This window comes from Xenopus laevis, chromosome 2S (genome assembly GCF_017654675.1).
Source record: "Xenopus laevis strain J_2021 chromosome 2S, Xenopus_laevis_v10.1, whole genome shotgun sequence".
NCBI lineage: Eukaryota > Metazoa > Chordata > Amphibia > Anura > Pipidae > Xenopus > Xenopus laevis.
The window spans coordinates 106171270-106180700 of record NC_054374.1 but is presented as its reverse complement, the minus strand read 5'-3'; the positions used below and the strand labels follow the sequence as shown (position 1 = coordinate 106180700).

Here is a 9431-nt window from a genome sequence, read left to right as displayed (position 1 = left end):
GCTGATTTCCAAGATCTGAAAGCAGTTTAAGGAGCAATTTTGTGCAACTTTGAACATCCTGTGAAGGTGCTACTCTGTAATAAGGCTCTGAAAGGGGGAGAGCGGAATGAAATTATGGGTAATTTGTTTTTATAGGAAGACTACATCAAGGCACTGGAAGATATTACACATCCAGACAATCAGAGGTGGAAATTGGAGCAAAGTTGATGCCCTCAAGCAAAAGGGGTTTTTTTTCATCCTTAATTTGGATGATTTGGCTAAAATGTCCAAGTACAAAGAAGCGAATTCGTTTAAAATATATTCTTATAAGGTTAAAGGGGGATTGTATCATTTAACAAAGAAGTGAAGGCAAATTGGATTTCAGTTATTGTTTGTATGGAATGCTATGGAATGACACAACATATTTGTTTAAATACACAACGTGCAATTTCTGGTTGTGAGTCTGTAGAATCCTTTAATAGCCATATATAATCGTTGTCTATTGATTATTTTTAGATGATGCGTAACAGAGATTTAATACAATTCGTCCTGCCAGAAACGCTAAAGGTTCTGCTAAAAGCTCGTAAATACATTTTACTCACTAAAAAGAATCATTTTCAGGATTGTGTTTCTCGCACTGTGAAAAGCAGGGAGTGAGCAGATGGGCCAGACTTGGATATTATAAATCCATATGTCTGTCAGTAGGTCAGCTGGGGCCCCTCTACCCCCCGGCTCATGCTAATCCAGCCCCAAAAGCAGCCAAGGGACCTTTAAAGAACCCGGTTTTATTCGGAGCTGGCAGGGCCAGAAGGTGGGAGAGTGTGCTGAGAAATAATCCCACTGCTGAGGGGATCTGGTGCCAGATACTGAGTTATGGCCAATACGATCTATTTTATTTATGAGCATCCATCTGTATGAATATGTAGATTTCAGCTTTATATTCATATTGATTGTCGGATGGGTGTATATCTATATGTATGGTCTTGAGAAAGGTCTTAGATACAGACCGAAACGTCGACCTGCTTTTTAATATGTTTCTAATAAAGAATATTACTTTTTAACTTTTCTAAAAAAAAAAAGTGCATCCTCATCTTTTTGATTTTTCTGAAAACAGCTGCAGAGGATAACACCAAGGTACTATAGCTTGCCAAATGTTGATATATTGTTGGTGTGCTGAACAACCTTAGATATATATATATATATATATATAAACCTTATTTATATATATATATATATATATATATATATATATATATATATATATATATATATTTATATTTATATATATATATATATATCACATAGATATACAAATTTTTTCTCAAAATAATATATATTTAAATGAAGAGGTGGGGCATATAGATTAAACAGAACTCAAACTACTACTATAATTAAGATAATGCCAAAGGTATACAAACAGTTTCTCATGTGTAAAATGCTAACATTTCTACATAATACAAAGCATAGAAAGTATATTGTAAATCTCTGTTTTCTCATTTGCCCAGTTTATTTTCACTTAGAGCCAGAAGCTGAAGTCCCTATCCCTGTTCTCCTATTGGTGCATACCAACCTACGAGGAGCCAGCTTAGTGTCACTGATGGTGGAATAGGGTGACTGTCACTATCTGTCAGTTGCATCTGCAGGTGGGCCTTACCTGGACCCTGGCTTCAGATAGTCCCAGTCTCTGGCTCAGCTCTTCTCTCATGAAGGCATCAGGATAGTGGGTCTCATCAAACAGCCTTTCAAGCTCATTTAACTGCTCTAGTGTAAAATTAGTTCTGCTTCTCCTCTGCTTCAGCTTAGTCTGCTGATCTTCATCCTCTGACTTCACATCATCCCTCTTCTCTTTGCACTCATAGATCCCTGCCAGGGATAAGAAGACAGGCTTGTTAATGACAAAGCTTGGTGGGTATAACTTCCCTGGCAAAGCTTAGGCCCAGAACCATACTAATAAAATTGAATTCATCTCTCCTATTGCAAATTTCTATCCGATCCATTTATCTTCTCCCTGTGCAATAATTGTAGAGACCCTTTGATAAATGACTGCAGATATGAACTTCAATTAACAAGGTCTATTTGTCATATATAAAAATGATCGATGCCTTTTTTTTTTTACTTTAATAAGAAGACAGTAATCTTAATAATTACTCTTCATCCGCCATGTATTTCATGAACTACACCACATCTAACAAATACGTCCTTAATGTAGCTCAAATCGATTCCTATTAGTTTCCCATTAGTCTAATGGTGGTCACACAGTGAATATCATCTGGGTCCTATAAAGAACATTTAATCATGAGGATAAAAGGCAGTGTAATGTAGGAAATGTAGGGCTCTACTTATAAAACAATTTACACCACTGGGACGTGTATATATATATGTATATATATATATATATATATATATATATATATATATATATATATATATATATATTTCCAAGGGAGAATGAGTGCACACTGGGAACATTTATATAGGTTATTTTAAAAACCATAATTTTATTTAAGTTAATTAAAAACAGGCCGACGTTTCGGTCCACTTCTAGGACCTTTTTTCTAGTATATATATATATATATATATATATATATATATATATATATATATATATATATATATATATATCCCCAATAGACCTTAAATACTTATAGATGTATAGAAATTATATCGTACACTAATACAAAAATAAAATAGCCACAGAGACTATAACGATTGGATTTGGGATATAACAGCAAGATGCTTAAATAATGTTGCAGAAAAAATCATTTTGCCATGAAGCGTAGCAATGACACTGGGTACAGTATACAGTGAACAATCAACAGCTTTTATTGATGGCTCTTCGATCAACAAAGCTAAAATGTCATTCTGGAAGTGGTTAATGGAGCCTCAATTAGGAACCTGATAGCCAAGAGCCTGTCCTTTAATATATAAACACTCATGTTGTTGAAGCGCATACATATCATTTAGGAAACACTCCTATTTATTTATTTATAAATCACTAAAGCAGAACAGCGAAGGAGAAGAAAATATTTCAAGGCAGACCTTTCGTTAATAAAAATGGTTCATGTTGCTTTTTTTTTCTTTTTTTTTTTTAAATTAGAATTGGGTTTTTTAGAGATGGCAATCTCAGGATAAATGTATGTAAATTGTAAGTCTCAGCAAATTAAATTTTTACTGTTCATTATTGAAAACGCATGGAACAAACCCCTCTCTGGTTGGTGTAATCCATTATATAAAATTAACTTTGCAAAAGGTTGTAAAGAAAATGGATGGGTAATTGTTTCCATGTGTTTATAGAGTACCTCTATGAAGTTTTAATCATCTTATAATCCTTTTGTTCTTCCAGTAGACTTAACGTTTATTGCATTTGCAGTTGGGCTGAAAAAAAAACATGTAAGGGGCTTTATGGGCCAAGACTTGCAAATGGCAGCGCACAGAGAACTGGGAAATTCAGAAATGTCATTATTTTACTCCCACCCCCTCCAAAAAAAATAGAAAGAGAGAGATCGTGGAGACAAGCTAAAAATGGGGTATCATTTTAGGGAACTTACATTACATATTACAGTATTACTTTTATTTTATTTTTCAACAAAAAAACAACTATAATAGTTAATAGTCAATATAGTAAAATAAGATGGTGGTGAACTGCATCTTTCAATAAGCATAGAAAAAAAAATGTTGATATGTTTTAGGGGTTATGCATGTTTTAATCTCTGAACAAATACCATTATTATCTTTGAAGAAAAGAGGGATCAGTCTTGAGACTAAAAGACAGACAGACGGATAGATACTGGAGGTGGGGGGCTCTGCAGAACATTCATTTTACCACATAGCTCTGGTGGGTTCCCTATTCAGCTCCCACATGTTGTTATGTTTTCAGTTTAATTTCTACTTGAGTCTGACCAGATGAAAACGTTTTGTGCAGCGCTCCCCCAGACACATGTTGGCTCAGGCTGTTTGCAATATGTCTTTTCTTTCTGATAGATATTAGAACGCCTTGAAGTCAGAACAACAGTGTGAAAGAGAGAACACCTGTTTGCCCTGCTCAGAAATGGGTTGGGGGGTCTTTGCCATGAGTCTGTTCTTGCCATGGATTTGAGACAGAGAGAAAATGATGGGGAGAGGGTACAGGACACAGAGAGAGGGCCCATTGTACCCCAGCAGTACATATATAATAAATACCTGTGCTACCAGCTATTAAACACAAAGCACACACAAATAAGGCAAAGTTCTAATTTGGAGGGAGGGGGTGTAAATCATTTTCATCAGTATTTAAATTTATCGGTTTCATTCTATAGCAATACAGTATTTAGAAGAATCGCACTCGCAGTACCAGGACTAATGAATCCCAACACGAGCATATATTTAACATAAAATCATTTTTAAGAATTGAATACAAAGATGTGACACAGAAGTGACAATGAAGAAGGCGAATAATAAGTTGGGAGTCTAATGTGCATTATATAGTGAAGGCTGGGCATGCTGAGCAATCGTTTAACTGAACAAAATTAAACAAATTAATAAAGCGCAAAGTGTTATGTATAAACTACTTGTCAACAGGCCGTGTATGTGTTTCCTTGTGTGTGTGTGTTTCTGTGTGTGTGTGTATTAGTATGCCTGTAAGCCCCTGTGTAGGTATCTTTGACCTTGTACAGTGTGCTTGTCCCATGCACTTTATTTGCCGGTCAGCAGCAGATAACCCACCTTCCGAGACTCTGGCCGAAACGTAGTCTTTGAGTTTGTCCTTGTCGCTGTCGGCGCCGTGCTCTTTATAAAGGTGCAGCGGGCAGTGGTTGCTGGTGTCGGTGATGTCCTGGAGGTTAGTCTCAGAGTTTCCAAGCTCCCTCATCCGAGCCAAACCAGTTTCCAAAACTTCCCTGTAGGTAATTGTCTCCTTTTTGCCGCTGCCACCGCCGCCGCCGCTGTTACTTTCTTTGCTTTTTTGGTCAAACGATTTGGATACAAAAGCGGTAAGTTCTTCCATAGCTGCCCAGCAGAACCCTTACACTTCCTATCCACACTGATCCCTGCGCCTTGCTGCACTGGGAGGGCGAAACGTCCCTTGGAAGCTTTTTATTGTTTTTTTTTCTTTTCACGCCGAGGATGAACTGCATAGGGTTAGATCACTCCTGCTGTTATTTATGCCTTTCAATTTGAGATCACACTATTTATACATGGGAACCTCAGCCCAGCCCCCCAGCTCCCTGTCTCCAGCAATTACTGAGTGGTCCGCACTTGCAGGCGGATTCCTAGCAGCTATCCCCCACCTCGGCCAGCAATTGGCTTCCTTCAGCATTTCATCACTCTTTGGCATCATTGCACCTTGTCTTGGGGGGGAAATAAAACGCTACAAAGCAGGCAAACAGACAGCAAGAGACAAACAGGTATCTGCCTTTCTTTTTAACTCTACACACTAATAAACAAGTATACAACCTGTTTTCATTCACAGGAAGGTCTGAGCAACGCTGTGAGTAACTGGGGGTCTCAGTCTTGTGTTCCTTCGCATGGGAATGGTGCGTGAGTCATGCTGGGCGCTGCAGAGCTGTTTGCTTGGGGGGATCCGATAGCCTATGATTAAGTGTCCTATGGACACGAAACGCGTCAGGCGAGAGATGATATATAAATAAAGTTTTCATTTTTATCTACTACATTTTTCCTGGTCTGATCAATACTTGAGTCTATCAGTGTGCCTTGCACCAACTTTTTGTGCTTCATATGGGGGGATCCGATAGTGACAGTGCACTTATTGGTAGGGTTGGATAAGATTGTGCTGTCCGAGAAACATGGAAAGGAAAGATGAAGCTCTGGTTTTTGGTGTATTGTAATGAAGAATAGGGGGTAGAAGAGTTTGTTGCACTGATAATGAAATTTATATAACCAAGGGAGTTTGACAACATTTTGTGCATCTGATAGGAATGTAATTACCACAATGATTTTAGCCAAACAATAACATCAGTCAATCCACTAGTTATTCAGTTAGGAGGATTAATAAGGAAATTCTGTATTGTTGTTAGTATTTATATTATTATTATTATTATTATTATTATTATTATTATTATTATTATTATTATTATCTGGTATGATTTAATTGTTGTTCCTTAGCTCTTCTTGTTCTGATTGTTGTTAGTATTTATATTATTATTGTTATTATTATCTGGTATGATTTAATTGTAGCTCTTCTTGTTCTGATATAGAGAATGGAGCAGCCCTGCCTGTAACAGTTGGTTCTGCTCTCACTTGTTCCAAGGTAGTGTGAATTTCCCTGATGTAACACTGGGGTTTCATCTCCATAATCATTATTTAATCAGATGCCATAATTAAGTCCATCCTGTTCTGTGCGAGTTGAATCGCTTGCTGGAGAACAAGATGCAATTCTTTCCTTTCCCGAGAAGTGTGTGGCTACTACTTCCCTGCTATCAACCCTATCAGCAGTCTTGTAGTTTTGTACAATTTGTTGCTGTTCCCTATTTCCCAGGGAGACAGAGACACTGTCCAAGAGTCAGTGATTTATTTAGTCAGTCACTTTTACATTTCATATATTAATAATGAATGAGGCACTATTGATATACACTTGGAGGGAACTGATTTCTATCAGGACGTGTAGCATAAGAAACAGTTACATCTCGTTTGTTTCATTCTGTTTTTCTCACTGAGTTTGGCTTGCTGTCATCAATGTATCTGTTGTTTGTGAAAGGTACATAAATGGCTACAATATAATCCCCTAAGATATTTCAATAATGGCTGTATTACACGTCCTATTAATGATTTGATTACGATTCTTGTTTATGGATATAATATTGTATCCTTACAAACAGCAATATATAAAGAAACTAGTTGGTTTTATCATTGGCCTGTAAATGAGATCAGTTGTGTAACTCACCCCATGTCTATGCAAAGCTTGAATTCTGATCTAATACCAACACTGCACTAGCACTTCCCACGTCTCTACCTAGTGAAAAACGCCGGTTGGGAATAGACAATTGTGTCGTCAATCCATTCATTGATCTGTTTCATTCAGTCAAACACTTCCCGGTACCATTCACCAGAAATGAGGGAGAAGAAGCCTGAGAGAGTTCATGTAATATAGTAACTTTCCAAGGTTAAACCTGGCTGGGAGCAACTCCCTGGGAATGCAGCTCTTTTTATACATTGTGATATCTACTATCCTTTTGGCAGAAAAGGGAATCCCTAGCAAGAAGCTGTCGAGAAATGACATGGATCAAATGCTTGGTTTATGCTATATTTCATGAGAGTCACAGTAGCTAGTTACCAGGATAGTGTGTAAAGGGATAAATAATGTGCATTGCTATTCAGTAAATTTCAAGTATGATTCGATTGGGACCCTGCTGGCACACATTTCTAAAAGTGAATGAAGGGCTTTTGGACATTGGCAATGAATTCTGTAGAAGTCGGCAAATATTTCTCCAGTCCTAAAGGGCAATCAGCTTTTTTTTTAAGTTGCATATTCATATTCCCCATATATACACAAAATGTAAAAAAATCTACATGATCACAGTCCACACTTAAATATGTGTATTTGTTTATGTCAGTTCAACACGCCGGTAATATAATTGTAATTCATCTAAATCGAATTAGTAATTGCATAATATAACACATCACGTCTAGAAAAATTATACAAGAAATTCTAGTATTTCATTTGTAATTGCGTCTGGCATAGAAGGGACATCTACATTCATGGGATTCTGGAATATCAATAATATTTCAGTTCAAGAAATTCTGAAATGTAAAGGATTACATGTGTAAATTAAAATAACCTCTTTCTCTACTAGAGGTAGGACGTGCAACTAGTAGAAAGTCTAATAAATCTACTTATACAGAATGTAGAATGGTATTTGTATTTATGAAAGGCAGATAAACAATGTTGATACACGAACGATATATGCATTTATTTAATGTAGTTTACCATATAACTTAGATAAGACTTTAGCTAGTAAGTAAAATAATCACTTTAATAAAAGTGATGCCTGGCAAATAGTGTTAGTTGGGATAGAAGGCTTCTAGGTAACTAGTAGTAAATCTAACAGATAACCAATACCGATCAGGTAAGGAAGCCTGACAGATAACTAGTACTTTCGTGTAAGGATGTCTAACACACAACTAGTACTTGCATGTAAGGATTTATAACAAGTAATTGCAGTAAAAAAATAGTCTAACAGGCACAACAGCGAGTCTAACGCTTGCTTTCACTTTTTAACATGCAGTAGACTGATTGAGACTTTCTGCTGATTGGTTGCTATGGGCAACAACGCTGTTGCAAATTAGCATCCTATTAATAAATCACTCTCAGTTCCCTGGTATGGTGGTTCCTGACCATTACATTGCCTTGTAGCCTGGTTTTTACACTTATTCATTGGGGGGGGGGGGGGAATAATCTATATGGGTTACGAAAAAACTCATATTCAGCTGTATTAAAGGCGTTGTTCACCCTAGTATGATGTAGAGAGTGATATTCTGAGACAATTTGCAAATATTTTTTTGCAAATAGTTTTTAGTTATTTAGCTCTTTATTCAGCAGCTCTCCACTTTGCAATTTCAGCAATCTGGTTGCTAGGGTGTAAAGTAACCTAACAACCATACATTGATATAAATAAGAGAATGTAAGAATAGGTGAGTATCCGAATAGAAACATGAGTAATAAAAAGTAGCAATAGCAATAAATTTGTAGCCTTACAGAGCATTTGTTTCTTAGATGGTCAGTGACCCCCATTTGAAAGTTGGAAAGATTTAAAAGAAGAAGGCAAACTATTTAAAAACTATAAAAAATAAACAATGAAGACCAATTGAAAAGTTACTTAGAATTGGCCATTCTATAATATACTAATAGGTAAGTTAAAGGTGAACCACTCCTTTAAATCTCTGCGCATAGATGGGGCCACATAATGCGACTAATAAGGGGAGACAATGGTCTGGTGTGGTGGGGGTAGCTGGATCGTTTGTTGCTTCCCACTGGGTTTCTATTTCAGGGGCCAAACTGAACTTGATGGTTTTTGAGCGGAACTAACGTTTGGAAAGAAATGCTTTAGGCAGGCCCGGACTGGCAATCTGTGGGTTCTGGCAAATGCCAGAGGGGCTGCTATAAGGTCCCATAGAAAGTCAGTATTTAGAGGGCTGGTGGAAGCTGTTTGGGCCTCTGTGTGGGCTGATTGGGCCTCTGTGTACCTGAAATGCCAGGGCCTATTTTAATTCTCAGTCCGGGCCCTGCTTTAGGCACCATGAAGCTTACGATCTACCCAATTATGTGGCTAAACTTTCTCCCTGTGCAAACAGCCAGCCCCACTCTCGCAAAGCCCATTCCCTGGTATGAGACTCAGTTCAAAGGGGGGATGGGCAGGAATCCAATTTGGGACTTATTTCTATTACGATTGGTTTCAATTTAATCATTAAATACTTAAATCACTGAAGAAATGAGAATTTGGAGACAAACGTTCCCTTTC

At 37.2% G+C, this 9431-nt stretch overlaps 1 protein-coding gene across 1 annotated transcript in view; it reads right to left on the bottom strand.

The window, feature by feature from the left end:
• Positions 1–5095, bottom strand: part of LOC108709734 (short stature homeobox protein) — a 23737-nt gene extending 18642 nt beyond the window's left edge. Inside the window, exons 1-2 of the mRNA XM_018249830.2 lie at positions 4681–5095; positions 1634–1842 (exon numbers count right to left, since the gene is read on the bottom strand). Coding sequence (XP_018105319.1) covers positions 1634–1842; positions 4681–4960 — 489 coding nt within the window. The 5' untranslated portion in view covers positions 4961–5095. The remainder of the gene's footprint in view (positions 1–1633; positions 1843–4680) is intronic.
• Positions 5096–9431: the final 4336 nt, after the last annotated feature.